The 16,763-nt window shown below is 46.2% G+C and overlaps 1 protein-coding gene across 1 annotated transcript in view; it reads right to left on the reverse strand.

Annotated features, from left to right (window-relative positions):
- TBC1D12 (TBC1 domain family member 12) overlaps positions 1 to 16,763 on the reverse strand; it is a 307,345-nt gene that overhangs the window by 197,926 nt on the left and 92,656 nt on the right. The window contains exon 3 of the mRNA XM_063961654.1: positions 4,458 to 4,514. Coding sequence (XP_063817724.1) covers positions 4,458 to 4,514 — 57 coding nt within the window. The remainder of the gene's footprint in view (positions 1 to 4,457; positions 4,515 to 16,763) is intronic.

A 16,763-nucleotide genomic window follows, 5' to 3' on the forward strand; every position in this document is an offset into this window, starting at 1 on the left:
TTGGAGACAGGGTTATCCGCTGATGCATCTGAAGATGCGATCCGGACCATTTTTCCAGCAGATCCCATTGAAAAGTTCTTGCGTGAAATCTGCCGAATGGAATCGCTTCGTAAGAAGCCACCATTTTTCCCAGGACCCTTGTGCAATGATGCACTGACACTTTTCCTGGTTTTAGGAGGTTCCTGACTAGCTCGGATAACTCCCTGGCTTTCTCCTCCGGGAGAAACACCTTTTTCTGGACTGTGTCCAGAATCATCCCTAGGAACAGCAGACGTGTCGTCGGGATCAGCTGCGATTTTGGAATATTTAGAATCCACCCGTGCTGTTGTAGCAGTACCCGAGATAGTGCTACTCCGACCTCCAACTGTTCCCTGGACTTTGCCCTTATCAGGAGATCGCCCAAGTAAGGGATAATTAAGACGTCTTTTCTTCGAAGAAGAATCATCATTTCGGCCCTTACCTTGGTAAAGACCCGGGGTGCCGTGGACAATCCAAACGGCAGCGTCTGAACTGATAGTGACAGTTCAGTACCACGAACCTGAGGTACCCTTGGTGAGAAGGGCAAATTGGGACATGGAGGTAAGCATCCTTGATGTCCAAGGACACCATATAGTCCCCTCTTCCAGGTTCGCTATCACTGCTCTGAGTGACTCCATCTTGATTTGAACCTTTGTATGTAAGTGTTCAAAGATTTCAGATTTAGAATAGGTCTCACCGAGCCGTCTGGCTTCGGTACCACAAATAGTGTGGAATAATACCCCTTTCCTTGTTGTAGGAGGGGTACTTTGATTATCACCTGCTGGTGAATTGCTTCCAATACTGCCTCCCTGTCGGAGGGAGACGTTGGTAAAGCAGACTTCAGGAACCTGCGAGGAGGCGACGTCTCGAATTCCAATCTGTACCCCTGAGATACTACCTGTAGGATCCAGGGGTCCACTTGCGAGTGAGCCCACTGCGCGCTGAAACTCTTGAGACGACCCCCCACCGCACCTGAGTCCGCTTGTAAGGCCCCAGCGTCATGCTGAGGACTTGGCAGAAGCGGTGGAGGGCTTCTGTTCCTGGGAAGGGGCTGCCTGCTGCAGTCTTTTTTCCTTTCCTCTACCCCTGGGCAGATATGACTGGCCTTTTGCCCGCTTGCCCTTATGGGGACGAAAGGACTGAGGCTGAAAAGACGGTGTCTTTTTCTGCTGAGAGGTGACTTGGGGTAAAAAGGTGGATTTTCCAGCTGTTGCCGTGGCCACCAGGTCCGATAGACCTACCCCAAATAACTCCTCCCCTTTATACGGCAATACTTCCATGTGCCGTTTGGAATCCGCATCACCTGACCACTGTCGTGTCCATAAACATCTTCTGGCAGAAATGGACATCGCACTTACTCTTGATGCCAGAGTGCAAATATCCCTCTGTGCATCTCGCATATATAGCAATGCATCCTTTAAATGCTCTATAGTCAATAAAATACTGTCCCTGTCAAGGGTATCAATATTTTCAGTCAGGGAAACCGACCAAGCCACCCCAGCACTGCACATCCAGGCTGAGGCGATCGCTGGTCGCAGTATAACACCAGTATGTGTGTATATACTTTTTAGGATATTTTCCAGCCTCCTATCAGCTGGTTCCTTGAGGGCGGCCGTATCTGGAGACGGTAACGCCACTTGTTTTGATAAGCGTGTGAATGCCTTATCCACCCTAGGGGGTGTTTCCCAACGCGCCCTAACTTCTGGCGGGAAAGGGTATAACGCCAATAATTTCTTAGATATTAGCAATTTTTAATTCATCTGATTCAGGAAAAACTACAGGTAGTTTTTTCACACCCCACATAATACCCTTTTTTGTGGTACTTGTAGTATCAGAAATATGTAACACCTCCTTCATTGCCCTTATGTAACGTGTGGCCCTACTGGAAAATACGTCTGTTTCTTCACCATCGACACTGGAGTCAGTGTCCGTGTCTGTGTCGACCGACTGAGGTAATGGCCGTTTTAAAGCCCCTGACGGTGTTTGAGACGCCTGGACAGGTACTAATTGGTTTGCCGGCCGTCTCATGTCGTCAACCGACCTTGCAGCGTGTTGACATTATCACGTAATTCCATAAATAAGCCATCCATTCCGGTGTCGACTCCCTAGGGGGTGACATCACCATTACAGGCAATTTCTCCGCCTCCACACCAACATCGTCCTCATACATGTCGACACACACGTACCGACACACAGCACACACACAGGGAATGCTCTGATAGAGGACAGGACCCCACTAGCCCTTTGGGGAGACAGAGGGAGAGTTTGCCAGCACACACCAAAACGCTATAATTATACAGGGACAACCTTATAATAAGTGTTTTCCCTTATAGCATCTTAATATATTATAATATCGCCACACAAAATGCCCCCCCTCTCTGTTTTAACCCTGTTTCTGTAGTGCAGTGCAGGGGAGAGCCTGGGAGCCTTCCTAGCAGCGGAGCTGTGTAGGAAAATGGCGCTGTGTGCTGAGGAGAATAGGCCCCGCCCACTTTCCGGCGGGCTCTTCTCCCGGTTTTTCTGACAACCTGGCAGGGGTTAAATACATCCATATAGCCTCAGGGGCTATATGTGATGTATTTTTAGCCAGCATAGGTACTTTCGTTGCTGCCCAGGGCGCCCCCCCCCCCCAGCGCCCTGCACCCTCAGTGACCGTTGGTGTGAAGTGTGCTGAGAGCAATGGCGCACAGCTGCCGTGCTGTGCGCTACCTTAAGAAGACTGGGAAGTCTTCAGCCGCCGATTTCTGGACCTCTTCTCTCTTCAGCATCTGCAAGGGGGTCGGCGGCGCGGCTCCGGTGACCCATCCAGGCTGTACCTGTGATCGTCCCTCTGGAGCTAGTGTCCAGTAGCCTAAGAAGCCAATCCATCCTGCACGCAGGTGAGTTCACTTCTTCTCCCCTAAGTCCCACGTTGCAGTGAGCCTGTTGCCAGCAGGACTCACTGAAAATAAAAAACCTAACAAAACTTTTACTCTAAGCAGCTCTTTAGGAGAGCCACCTAGATTGCACCCTTCTCGGCCGGGCACAAAAACCTAACTGAGGCTTGGAGGAGGGTCATAGGGGGAGGAGCCAGTGCACACCACCTGATCCTAAAGCTTTTACTTTTGTGCCCTGTCTCCTGCGGAGCCGCTATTCCCCATGGTCCTTACGGAGTCCCCAGCATCCACTTAGGACGTCAGAGAAAAGGAGAAACCGTTTAAGGCTCTTAACCACGGTTGAGAAGCACAGCATAATTACAAGAAGAGTGCAAGGTGTAAGTTTTATTCTACACGTTACCTGCTGGTTTAAATTTCATTCAAAAAAGCATTTCAATGATACAGTAATACTGTACAACACAGGACTTTGCAAAGGGCCCTGTGTTTGACCCAAAATGTTGACTTACCAATTGAAGTGTCAATTACTTTGTCAGCGATGCTTATCTGCCATAACTGGCTTGATTAGGGTGTCAAGCATTTGATAGGGTTTGGTACTTTAATTTTACTAGTGTTTATTAATTATGCATGACACTTAAGCACTTTTTTTAAACTCCTAACTTATAATAAATGATTAGAATACACACTGTACATTAGTTTTATTTTTTATCTGGACTAAGCAGCTGTCAGTCTGAAGTGAAAACACATTTAAAACGCATTTACCAACATCAAACATATGAATTGATGGAGAATATTTAATGATTGGACTTTGTAGCCTGACCGTGCTTATGACACATTTATCCTAGATATAAAGTAAAGCCCACTTTGATTTCCACCCCTAGACACTGCTAAATACCATGTTACAAATGCTTAACCCTCTGTGTACTTTGTTACAATTACACTGTTGATAAAAGATGTAGGGGGGGTTCCTGCGTTTAAGTAGTAAAGGACTTTTCATCTTGTAGCCGGGACACATTAAAAGGGCGTGCAGTATATCCAGTGTCCAATATATCACCTGACCTGGCTAGTAGCAATTGTGTTTCCCTGGCACATCTCAATTACACTGACCTCCATACTGGGTTTCCATACATAATACATTCCTACACACACACGCAAACCTCTCCCGAACAATACATTCAAAAAATATTTTTTTGTGAGTCAAGAGATAAAATAACAGTGAAATATTTTCCTGAAAAACAGAGTACTGTTGGTAATAGACAAAATAACATAATACATACGTAAATGTTAGCATTATAAGCACTGTAAGAAGCCTACCAGTTTATATTTGCATTACATTAATACTTTACGTTTAGCAGATACTGCTCCAGCAGAAGAAACAAGGTCTATGTTAGACTAGGCAAAAGCATGATGCATGTGTGTTGATCAAAAGGATGGCTTTGATGAAGTGGGGGCTTAACATGCATGCTGGACGGAACATTCCATGCACGATCGAGAGTTGTATGACTGTGAGACAGCCCATGCATGGATCAAAGAGTGACTAGGAAACAAATACATGAAATTCCATACCCCTGCGTTTAATAGATTTGGCGTTGAGACGGACGATAGACTGCCAGAACTGTCATCCTAATGAGAAAAACAGAATCCAAGCCTTAGTGACACATAACACGAGAAACATTAAACATACAAGAATTAAAAAAAAAAAAAAAAAAAAAGTATAAAATTCAGGAACAACATTTTAGTCAACTTAGATGGGAAATGTGTATACCTAATAATAAAAGGGTATAATTATACATGATAGAATGTTTTTTTATGTTTTTTTAGATACAGGTCTTAAAGCTACAAGCACACATCAGACAAAAGATGTGAAGATATTTCCTATTCAGCAGCCCGAAATATCAGTCCAAGCAATATTTTCTTGGCAATGAGCGGTCTGCAGGGCCTTTCCTTGGTCCCTTTCCTTCTTGAGTCATGTCCGATACTTTTTCAGAAATATAAGTTTACAACCCCGTAGTAATGTTATCTTTGAGTTGAGAATGAAAAAAAAAAAAAAAAAAAAAAACTTTCATAGCAATGCTCTTAATCCTAACACAAATAATTACTGGAAGCTTATTAATCACCCTGCAATGAATAATGCAGGTGAAGTCACCTGTAAAATTGGGCACTAACGGACAGGTTAGATACTGCAACCTTACATGAGCTGATCATCAATAAGATCACATTTATGGCAAGATTGCAAGAATTTGTAATAAGGTCTAATGGTACAGATACAGCATTGCATTGAAACAGATGCCCATATGCATAATTTTATAAATAGAATGCTACACTGGGGTCACCAACATCCATGCTCTCCACATCTATTTCTGAGTATACAGAACACTGGAAAAATTACTTGACAGGCAGATGTGCACCTACTTGGATTGTCCACTGCTGGTCCTCTGCTTTCTCAGTCACTTTACCAAAAGGACAGGACTGTATATATTTGCCTTCTGGCAGCATACTACGGTAATGTGCACATTTGCATACTATACGACAAGCAGTTGACAACAATTGTTAGCTCACAAGGCTTTTCCCATCTTTTTGATGCAGCACTTGGGTTGTTAAGCAGCCAATTATAGTGGATTGCACATTCTAGGCAACTGAAATATGTTGCATACCTTTAACTTGTTGTTCTGCCATTTCTCCACAATTGTAGCCATTGGTTAGGCTAAAAAAATGCTTCAAGACTGATTCAATTACCCAAAAATGAATTGTGGCCACAAGTCAGTCTCACACGTTATGGTACCTACAGATCGTCAGATTTTTGTTTGTAGCCCCATAAAACTCCACGCGTCCTTGGCGAGACTTATGTACAGGGGGCATATAGCCACATTTGCTCATGGCAGCGAGTATTTTGCATCTAATGGAACCTTAGACCCTTCTTGCCACGATAGTAGTACTTTGGTGGTGACCCCGCCTCTGGACCCCATCCTTCAGCTTTAACTAACAGGGCTCCAAGCACTCACATACACCTTAGACCACTGCCAATCCCATTCAGTACTGCATGGCTCTCACTGTAGCAGAGAGCTCTGACACATCAATTCTAATTCACAGCCTTTGAGCCAGTGTGGCGGATAGAGCATACCAAGCAGCGCTGATCATGGGCAGCAAAGGTTACTGACTATGGGGTATATTCAATTAGGGGCGAAAACTGCAGTCTGTCGAAAAGACAGCAGTTTTCGACTTTTTAAGGTCGAATAATGATTCGACCTATTCAATCCCATCAGTTTTTATTCGACAAGTAGTGGAATTTGACTTGTCGAATAGTACGTGAATCGGCGGTATAGCTGCCGATTAACGTACTTTTGAGTGAAACGGGGCCAAATTCAACAGAATTTAACCCCGTTTCCGACCATCTCAGTCAAACATAAAAAATGTCGGACTGAGATGTGGGACCCAGAGGAAGAGAGGTGAGGAAGGGGGTGGGGTCACGGGAGAGCTGCGGGCATACAGGGGAGAGAAGCGCTACAGCACAGCGCTGCAGCAGGATGTCTCACAGCCGCGTGGGGTGAGGTCACGCTTGCTGGAGCTGGGTGGACACTGCCATGAGGGCTGGCGTCTGTGAGACAACCTCCTGCAGCGCTACAGTATCGCTACTGTATCGCTGCTCTCCTCCGTCTGCCAGCGGCTGTCCCCGCGGCTACCCACCCCTCTCCTCCTCTGGGTCCCTCATCTCAATTCGACTTTTTAAAAGTCGAACTGAGATGAGATTGAACAGGGGTTGTCGGATCCATTCCGACAAATGCATGTCGGAATGGATTCGACCCTAATTGAATATACCTCTAAGTGTCAACATCGGTATTGCAGTAAATATTGGGTATAATTTTGCCCGCCAGGGGAGTATTTTAATTTGTATTAGACATGATAACCCGTTTCTTGCACAAAAAACTGATTTTACTGCAAACCGTGAAAGACCCCTATTCAAATAGCCACAATAATCTATCATCGACAATTTAACCGTGAATTTCACTTCACCTACTCTGAGCAGGTGCAAAGTTAGGGAAATTCTCTATTTCAAGGTAAATTGGCCCTGAAGCCCTGGTATACAAATCCCCCCCAATTACTATGTAGGCACTCTGAATTATTTGTAACTGGCCAATAATGTACTTTTTTGGGTGAAAACGTGCAAAGTGACGGACAAGTATATAGGGGTGCTTTGTGAGTGGGACAAGTGTTGTGTGCCAGGGCTTCTGAGCCAAATCCCGGCATCTTCACTGTGTTATACCAAACTGGAATAACAAGATTTATGGTAAGAACTTTCTGCGAGGTACACTGGGCTCCACAAGGATTAATATATGTAGAGCAGGATCTTGATCCGAGGCACCAACAGGCTCAAAGCTTTGACTGTTCCCAAGATGCACAGCGCCGCCTCCTCTATAACCCCGCCTCCGTGCACAGGAGCTCAGTTTCGTTAACCAGTCCAATGCAGTAGCAGGTACCAGAGACGACAACCGCTAGTAGCCACATACACCACACACTCACTATAGGAGAGGGTGTCAGCGTCAAATGCGCAAAAAGATTTAATAACGGTAAGTTCATACCATAAATCTTGTTTTCTACTGCGGGGTACACTGGGCTCCACATGGATTAGCATCGGGGATGTCCTAAAGTAGTTCCTTATGGGGGCTCAAGAACCCGGCGTCCAAAGAAAGCATCCTGGGAGGCAGAATTAAGGTGGAAGGAAGACACCACCTTAGGTAAATAACCCGGACGGTTTCTAAAAACCACCCAGTCACGGTGAAAAATCAGATAGAGGGACTTTCAGGATAAGGCACCCAAGTCTGAGACCCTTCTAGCTGAAGCAATAGCCAGCCGAAACAAAACCTTAAGGGAAAACCACTTAAGGTCAGCAGACACAAGAGGTTCAAACGGAGACTCTTGCAAGGCCTCCAGAACCACAGACAGATCCCAGGGGGCCACAGGTGGCACATAAGGAGGCTGAATCCGCAACACACCCTGAGTGAAGGTATGAACATCAGGTAGGACAGAAATCTTTCTCTGAAACCAAACCGACAGGGCAGAAATGTGAACCTTGAGGGAGGCCAGACGAAGCCTAAGTCCAAGCCCTGTTGTAGGAAGGCCAACAGTTTGGCCGCACTAAACTTGAAAACGTCATGATTATGAGAAGCGCACCAAGTAAGCATTCCAGACCCTATGGTAAATCCGAGAAGAAGCCGTCTTACGGGCCTTTAACATAGTTTGAACGACCGCCTCAGAAAAACCCTTGGCCCTCAACACGGAAGCTTCAAGAGCCACGCCGTCAAAGCCAGACGGGCCAAGTCCTGGTAAACACAAGGGCCCTAAACGAGGAGGTCTGGTTGTTGTGAAAGTAGAAGGGGACTATCTAGCGAGAGGCCCTGTAGATCGGAGAACCAGTGCCGTCTGGGCCATGCGGGAGCAACCAGAAGTAGGATTCCTCCTTCTTGCTTGAACTTCCGTATTACTCTGGGCAGGAGTGACACTTGAGGGAACATGTACGGCAGCCTAAAGTTCCATGGAATAGCCAGAGCGTCCACGAACGCTGCTTGAGGATCCCTGTTCCTTGCTCCGAAGACCGGAACCTTGTGATTGTGTCGAGACGCCATCAGGACCACATCTGGAAGGCCCCACTTGTCCACGAGAAGTTGAAACACCTCTGGATGGAGGCTCGAAATATCTCAGCTACAAAATTAGAAAAAATCCTGCCGCGCCCTCTGGATTGCTGCGATGGGTATGTAGAGGGAGATGTCACACAATCTCCAGTGGAACGTGTACAGGAAAAAAGGTACTACCACCTATACGCGCTATCCAACACAATGTGTAAATGATACAGAGGGTAATGTACAAACAATGTAATACCAATGATGAATGTCCCAAATGATGTAAAAAATCCTGTGGGATGAACAACAGGAAATGTTCTATAAAAGTGGGAAAGAAATTCCACGGGGTACACACCGTATTCACTTTGACCGAGGATGTTCCGTGTTCATAGTTTCTATTTCAGTCCAATGGTCATTTAATCAGAGTCAATTGAAGGGGGCTCCTCCAAAATTGGTATACAGTTCCCTCGGAAATATAAACAGTAGAGAGACCAATGGTATAGTATGTCTAATGTAATGTAAATAGTAGGTATAACAAAACACAATAGGCACTGGATGTATATCAGAGGGTGTTTCTACCCCACAACCCTGAATGTATGCACTCTTTCTTAACTAACACTGTCCCTTGACAGGTAGGATACTTAAGTGTCCTGTAAAATGCACAGCGCTGGGGAGCAGGCGGCTTTACAGAGGAGGATTTGCCCCAGCAGTCCCAGGAACAGCGCAGCTCCGTGTAATGGCGGCTGACAGGGAGTGAGGGAGAAATATGCAGCTCCAGGGTGGGAACATTTACTCAAATTGTGCCTTGGGGCTGGGGGAGGGGCTTTAGGTTAGGCCTTATCCCCCTGCTGGCTTCCCCACCGGGCACAGCGGGCTATAATAAAAACGGGTTTTTATAGAGAGAAAAAAAAAAAAAAACACCTGTGCCCTGTGTCCCGCTGGCTAGTGGAGCAGCTGTCCTTTACAGTGTCCACGCCAGTGCGCACGGCCGCGCCGGATCGCGATAACAGCGGGCCAAAGAGAACCCTTACCTTCCCTTGTACCTGCGGCCACGCGATCCCGGAGGGCAGCGGCGAGTGTGTGTGACTGACCAAGAAAGACACTGGAGCCTCTGCTGTAGTTACCTGGCAACCAGAGCGTGGGAGTATACAGCACCAATGGGGGAGTGATGGAGCTGCAGCAGAGGATGTCTGACTGACATTCATTAAAGCTGCAGCCCTTGAAGTCTTCAAATTTCTTCTTTTCTTCTGGAATTTAGCTTATACTATGAGCTGCAGGAGCAGCCCTCCTGTTGATTGCCTGCTTACTGCATGGCACCAACTTACAAACTGAGCTCCTGTGCACCGAGGCAGGGTTATAGAGGAGGCGGCGCTGTGCATCTTGGGAACAGTCAAAGCTTTGAGCCTCGGATCAAGATCCTACTCTACACCCCGATGTTAATCCTTGTGGAGCCCAGTGTACCCCGCAGCAGAAAAATTAATTTTTCCCTCAAAATTCTAAACACAATACCCCAGAATGACAAAGTGACAAAAGTTTGGAGATTTTTGCAAATTTATTACAAATAAAAAAAACTAAGATAACATAAACATAAGTATTCACAGCCTTTGCCATGAAGCTCAAAATTGAGCTCAGGTGCATCTTGTTTCCACTGATCATCCTTAGATGTTCCTACAACTTAATTGGAGTCCACCTGTGGTAAATTCAGTTGATTGGACATGATTTGGAAAGGCACACACCTGTCTATATAAGGTCCCACACTTGACAGTGCATGTCGGAGCACAAACCAAGCATGAAGTCAGAGGCATTGTCTGTAGACACAAATCTAGGGTAGAGTACAGAAAAATATCTGCTGCTTTAAAGGTCCCAATGAGCACAGTGGCCTCCATCATCCGTAAATGGAAGAAGTTCTGAACCACAAGGAGTCGCCCTAGAGCTGGCCGGCCGTCTAAACCAAAAGATCGGGGGAGAAGGGGTCTAGTCAGGGAGGTGACCAAGAACCCAATGGTCATTCTGTAAGATCTACAGCATTCCTCTGTGGAGCGAGGAGAACCTTCCAGAAGTACAACCATCTCTGCAGCAATCCACCAATCAGGCCTGTACGGTAGAGTGGCTAGACGGAAGCCACTCCTTAGTAAAAAGCACATGGCAGCCCACCTGGAGTTTGCCAAAATGCAACTGAAGGACTCTCAGACCATGAGAAACCAAATTCTTTGGTCTGATGAGACAAAGATTGAACTCTTTGTCGTGAATGCCAGGCATCATGTTTGGAGGAAACCAGGCACCGCTCATCACCAGGCCAATACCATCCCTACAGTGAAGCATGGTGGTGGCAGCACAGAGCCGGCCTTAGCTATAGGCAGGCTAGGCATTTGCCTAGGGCATTCAAGCATGTCTAGGGGCATCCAAGCATGTCCCTGCAGCATCTCATGCTGAGAGGGACAGTCCGCAAACTAACGGTTACTTTCCAAATGTATTCAATCAGTACTTGTATACACTGCTGTTTACATTTGTCAAAAAAAATGCACACTGTGCCTTAAACTTCCTCTGACATGCTTGAATGCCCCTGACTTGTGAGACCTCAGACAGACAGCAGAAGCCCAGTAAATGCAATTCCTGGACCTGTGACATTTTTACTGACTATATAAGGTTATTACTGGATGGCTTCTTATGATAACACATGTGTATTTTGGAAGACTGCTTCACAGAAAACTGACATCACCTATACTGCTTGTGCACATGGGGGAGGGGGACCCTGCCATCCTGTGTGTGTGTCCCTTATCCCTGTGCAAACCCCAGGTGTTTTCAGGGACATAACATGGGCAGTGTTCTCCCCACACTTTATTTCCTAGTCAGTCCATACCGTAAAATTCCCCTGCCATCTAGCACTGTAACGTGGTCAGTAAGTTGCGTTGTGCTATTTCTATATGAAACATCAGTGCAGCGTGACTTTTGGACACATCAGACTGGAGGGCAGAGCATTTAGCTCCCACAGTATAAAGTAAAGCGCATGCAGTTAACGGGAGTAACAGACACCAGCAAACACACTGAATAGTGAAGAGAATGGACAGTTTCTACATGTTTGATACTGATCTTTTTGTATAACCAGCAAGTGTGGCAGTATCTGTGTATTATGGGTATTACTAATGTGGGGCATATGTGTAAGGTGCATTACTGTGTGGCATTATGTGTATTATGGGCATTACTAATGTGGGGCATATGTGTAAGGTTCCTTTACTGTGTGGAATTATATGTATTATGGTCATTACTGTGTGGCATTGTGCAGAGTTGAACTGGCCCACAGGGTAACCCCCTGGTGGGCCCCACTACCTGAGCGTTGCAGGTACAGATGCAGAACTAGCGGCGGAGCTAGGGGGCACCAGACAAAATTTTGCCTAGGGCATCAAATTGGCTAGGGCCGGCTCTGTGGCAGCATCATGCTGTGGGGATGTTTTTCAGCAGCAGGAAGTGGGAGACTAATCAGGATAGAGGGAAAGATTAATGCAGCAATGTACAGAGAAATCCTGTATGAAAACCTGTTTCAGAGCGTTCTTGACCTCAGACTGGGGCGACGGTTCATCTTTAAGCAGGACAACGACCCTAAGCACACAGCCAAGATATCAAAGGAGTGGCTTCAGGACAACTCTGTGAAAGTCCTTGCGTGGCCAAGACTTGAATCCGATTGAACATCTCTGAAAAGATCTGAAAATGGCTGTGCACAGACGCTTCCGATTCAACCTGATGGAGCTTGAGAGGTGCTGCAAAGAGCAATGGGAGAAACTGCCCAAAGATAGCTTGTGGCATCATATTCAAAAAGACTTGAGGCTGTAATTCCTGCCAAAGGTGCACCAACAAAGTAGTGAGCAAAGGCTGTGAATACTTATGTGTATGTGATTTCTTTCTTTTTTTTTTTTAAATTTGCAAAACTCTCAAAAAACTTTTTTTCATGTTGTCATTATGGGGTATTATGTGTAGAATTTTGAGGGAAAATTAATTTATTCCAGTTTGGAATAAGGCTGTGACATGACATAAAACGTGGAAAAAGCGAAGTGCTGTGAATACTTTACGGATGCACTGTAGAAGGTATAAAAAGGGTAAATCTTCAAGAACTATATAAAAGGAGCAAAGCCTAGAACTTCTGGGATGCTTCTCCCATCGTCATCAGTATAGGGAGCAATGACAAATTGTCTGCACTTGCCTTAATATCACTAAGCACAACACTGCAAGAAACACTTTATATTGCTAGTGAAATGACATGCTGCCAAACAGGACATTCATACCAAAACAACAATCTTTCATAAGCCTCCACCAGTTTAATCTAGGCAAGAAATATATTGCTGCTGACAATACCCAACAGAGATACAGTACCTAATGCACTGCTCTGAGTACTGTGTGTTTTACAAATGGAAACTAGCGGAGGCATTATAAATAACAGTACATATATCAAAAGGTAACTGCCATTAAAAAAAAAACCCAAAAAACAACTATTATAATCATGATTCCGATGCCTGTTCAACAACATTACCACTGCCTGACACATGACTGCTACTTGCCCAAGAACTTTAGAAATTAAAGGAAAGTTGGCTAAATTACGATTATTGCTCATTACTTAAAATGGACAAAGAACATCCTTTTTTTTTCTCCTCCGTCTGTCAGGCAGTAGTTTCACTTCCCCCTCTTCATGTCTTCCCTGTCCTACTTGCTGCATGTTCTAGCAGTGGAAGGCAGTATGGGGAGCGTGTAGCCACATGGACACAGTATAAATGCTGCCCTAGGTGAATACTTCTCTGACATAGCAGTTTTAAAAGAAATCCTGTGGATTAAGCTGTTCAAATAAAGAAAGCATGTACATACACACAGTCAACCTTATATCTACTGCATAAAAGAAAAGAAAACAATCCACCAAAACCCAGAAGGAAATATAAATTATGTACATACAACTTAATACATAATATACACAATAGGACAAAACAATTGCTAAACTGAAGCCAATGACAATTAAATGGGCAATTAAAATGTCAATATATAAAGTCATTAGTTAAAAGGACACCAAATTTGTAAAATTCCTAGCATTTTAATTTAGCCTAATAAGAATTTACTCACCGGTAATTCTATTTCTCGTAGTCCGTAGTGGATGCTGGGACTCCGTAAGGACCATGGGGAATAGCGGCTCCGCAGGAGACTGGGCACAACTATAAAGAAAGCTTTAGACTACTGGTGTGCACTGGCTCCTCCCACTATGACCCTCCTCCAGACTTCAGTTAGGATACTGTGCCCGGAAGAGCTGACACAATAAGGAAGGATTTTGAATCCCGGGTAAGACTCATACCAGCCACACCAATCACACCGTATAACTCGTGATACAATACCCAGTTAACAGTATGATAACAACTGAGCCTCTCAACAGATGGCTCAACAATAACCCTTTAGTTAAACAATAACTATATACAAGTATTGCAGACAATCCGCACTTGGGATGGGCGCCCAGCATCCACTACGGACTACGAGAAATAGAATTACCGGTGAGTAAATTCTTATTTTCTCTGACGTCCTAAGTGGATGCTGGGACTCCGTAAGGACCATGGGGATTATACCAAAGCTCCCAAACGGGCGGGAGAGTGCGGATGACTCTGCAGCACCGAATGGGCAAACTCTAGGTCCTCCTCAGCCAGGGTGTCAAACTTGTAGAATTTAGCAAACGTGTTTGACCCCGACCAAGTAGCTGCTCGGCAAAGTTGTAGAGCCGAGACCCCTCGGGCAGCCGCCCAAGAAGAGCCCACCTTCCTCGTGGAATGGGCTTTCACTGATTTAGGATGCGGCAGTCCAGCCGCAGAATGTGCAAGCTGAATCGTACTACAGATCCAGCGAGCAATAGTCTGCTTTGAAGCAGGTGCACCCAACTTGTTGGGCGCGTACAGGATAAATAGCGAGTCAGTCTTCCTGACTCCAGCTGTCCTGGAAACATAAATTTTTAGGGCCCTGACTACGTCCAATAACTTGGAAGCCTCCAAGTCTTTAGTAGCCGCAGGCACCACGATAGGTTGGTTCAGATGAAAAGCTGATACCACCTTAGGGAGAAATTGGGGACGAGTCCTCAATTCTGCCCTATCCATATGGAAAATCAGATAAGGGCTTTTACATGACAAAGCCGCCAATTCTGATACACGCCTGGCCGAAGCCAAGGCAAACAACATGACCACTTTCCACGTGAGATATTTCAATTCCACGGTCTTAAGTGGCTCAAACCAATGTGACTTTAGGAAATCCAACACCACGTTGAGATCCCAAGGTGCCACTGGAGGCACAAAAGGGGGCTGAATATGCAGCACTCCCTTAACAAAAGTTTGAACTTCAGGTAGTGAAGCCAGTTCTCTCTGGAAGAAAATCGATAGAGCCGAAATCTGGACCTTAATGGAACCCAATTTTAGGCCCATAGTCATCCCTGACTGTAGAAAGTGCAGGAAACGGCCCAGCTGAAATTCTTCCGTTGGGGCCTTCCTGGCCTCGCACCACGCAACATATTTACGCCATATGCTGTGATAATGGTTTGCGGTTACTTCTTTCCTAGCTTTAATCAGCGTAGGAATGACTTCCTCCGGAATGCCCTTTTCCTTCAGGATCCGGTGTTCAACCGCCATGCCGTCAAACGCAGCCGCGGTAAGTCTTGGAACAGACAGGGCCCCTGCTGCAGCAGGTCCTGTCTGAGCGGCAGAGGCCATGGGTCCTCTGAGATCATTTCTTGAAGTTCCGGGTACCAAGCTCTTCTTGGCCAATCCGGAACAATGAGTATAGTTCTTACTCCTCTTCTCCTTATTATCCTCAGCACCTTTGGTATGAGAGGAAGAGGAGGGAACACATAAACCGACCGGTACACCCACGGTGTCACTAGAGCGTCCACAGCTATCGCCTGCGGGTCTCTTGACCTGGCGCAATACTTTTCTAGCTTTTTGTTGAGGCGGGACGCCATCATGTCCACTTGTGGCCTTTCCCAACGGTTTACAATCATTTGGAAGACTTCTGGATGAAGTCCCCACTCTCCCGGGTGGAGGTCGTGCCTGCTGAGGAAGTCTGCTTCCCAGTTGTCCACTCCCGGAATGAACACTGCTGACAGTGCTAACACGTGATTTTCGCCCATCGGAGAATCCTTGTGGCTTCTGCCATCGCCGTCCTGCTTCTCGTGCCGCCCTGTCGGTTTACATGGGCGACCGCCGTGATGTTGTCTGACTGGATCAGTACCGGCTGGTTTTGAAGCAGGGGTTTTGCCTGACTTAGGGCATTGCAAATGGCCCTTAGTTCCAGAATATTTATGTGCAGGGAAGTCTCCTGACTTGACCATAGTCCTTGGAAGTTTCTTCCCTGTGTGACTGCCCCCCAGCCTCGAAGGCTGGCATCCGTGGTCACCAGGACCCAGTCCTGTATGCCGAATCTGCGGCCCTCTTGAAGATGAGCACTCTGCAGCCACCACAGCAGAGACACCCTTGTCCTTGGAGACAGGGTTATCAGCCGATGCATCTGAAGATGCGATCCGGACCACTTGTCCAACAGGTCCCACTGAAAGGTTCTTGCATGGAACCTGCCGAATGGAATTGCTTCGTAGGAAGCTACCATCTTTTCCCAGGATCCGCGTGCAGTGATGCACCGACACCTGTTTTGGTTTTAGGAGGCCTCTGACTAGAGATGACAGCTCCTTGGCCTTCTCCTCCGGGAGAAACACTTTTTTCTGTTCTGTGTCCAGAACCATCCCCAGGAACAGTAGACGTGTCGTAGGGACCAGCTGTGACTTCGGAATATTTAGAATCCAGCCGTGCTGTTGTAGCACCTCCCGAGATAGTGCTACCCCGACCAACAACTGCTCCCTGGACCTCGCCTTTATCAGGAGATCGTCCAAGTACGGGATAATTAAAACTCCCTTCTTTCGAAGGAGTATCATCATTTCGGCCATTACCTTGGTAAAGACCCTCGGAGCCGTGGATAGACCGAACGGCAACGTCTGGAATTGGTAATGACAATCCTGTACCACAAATCTGAGGTACTCCTGGTGAGGATGGTAAATGGGGACATGCAGGTAAGCATCCTTGATGTCCAGTGATACCATGTAATCCCCCTCGTCCAGGCTTGCAATAACCGCCCTGAGCGATTCCATCTTGAACTTGAATTTTTTTTATATATGTGTTCAAGGATTTCAAATTTAAAATGGGTCTCACCGAACCGTCCGGTTTCGGTACCACAAACATTGTGGAATAGTAACCCCGTCCTTGTT

The sequence above is a fragment of the Pseudophryne corroboree genome, chromosome 3 (genome assembly GCF_028390025.1).
Source record: "Pseudophryne corroboree isolate aPseCor3 chromosome 3, aPseCor3.hap2, whole genome shotgun sequence".
Classification (NCBI taxonomy): Eukaryota; Metazoa; Chordata; class Amphibia; order Anura; family Myobatrachidae; genus Pseudophryne; species Pseudophryne corroboree.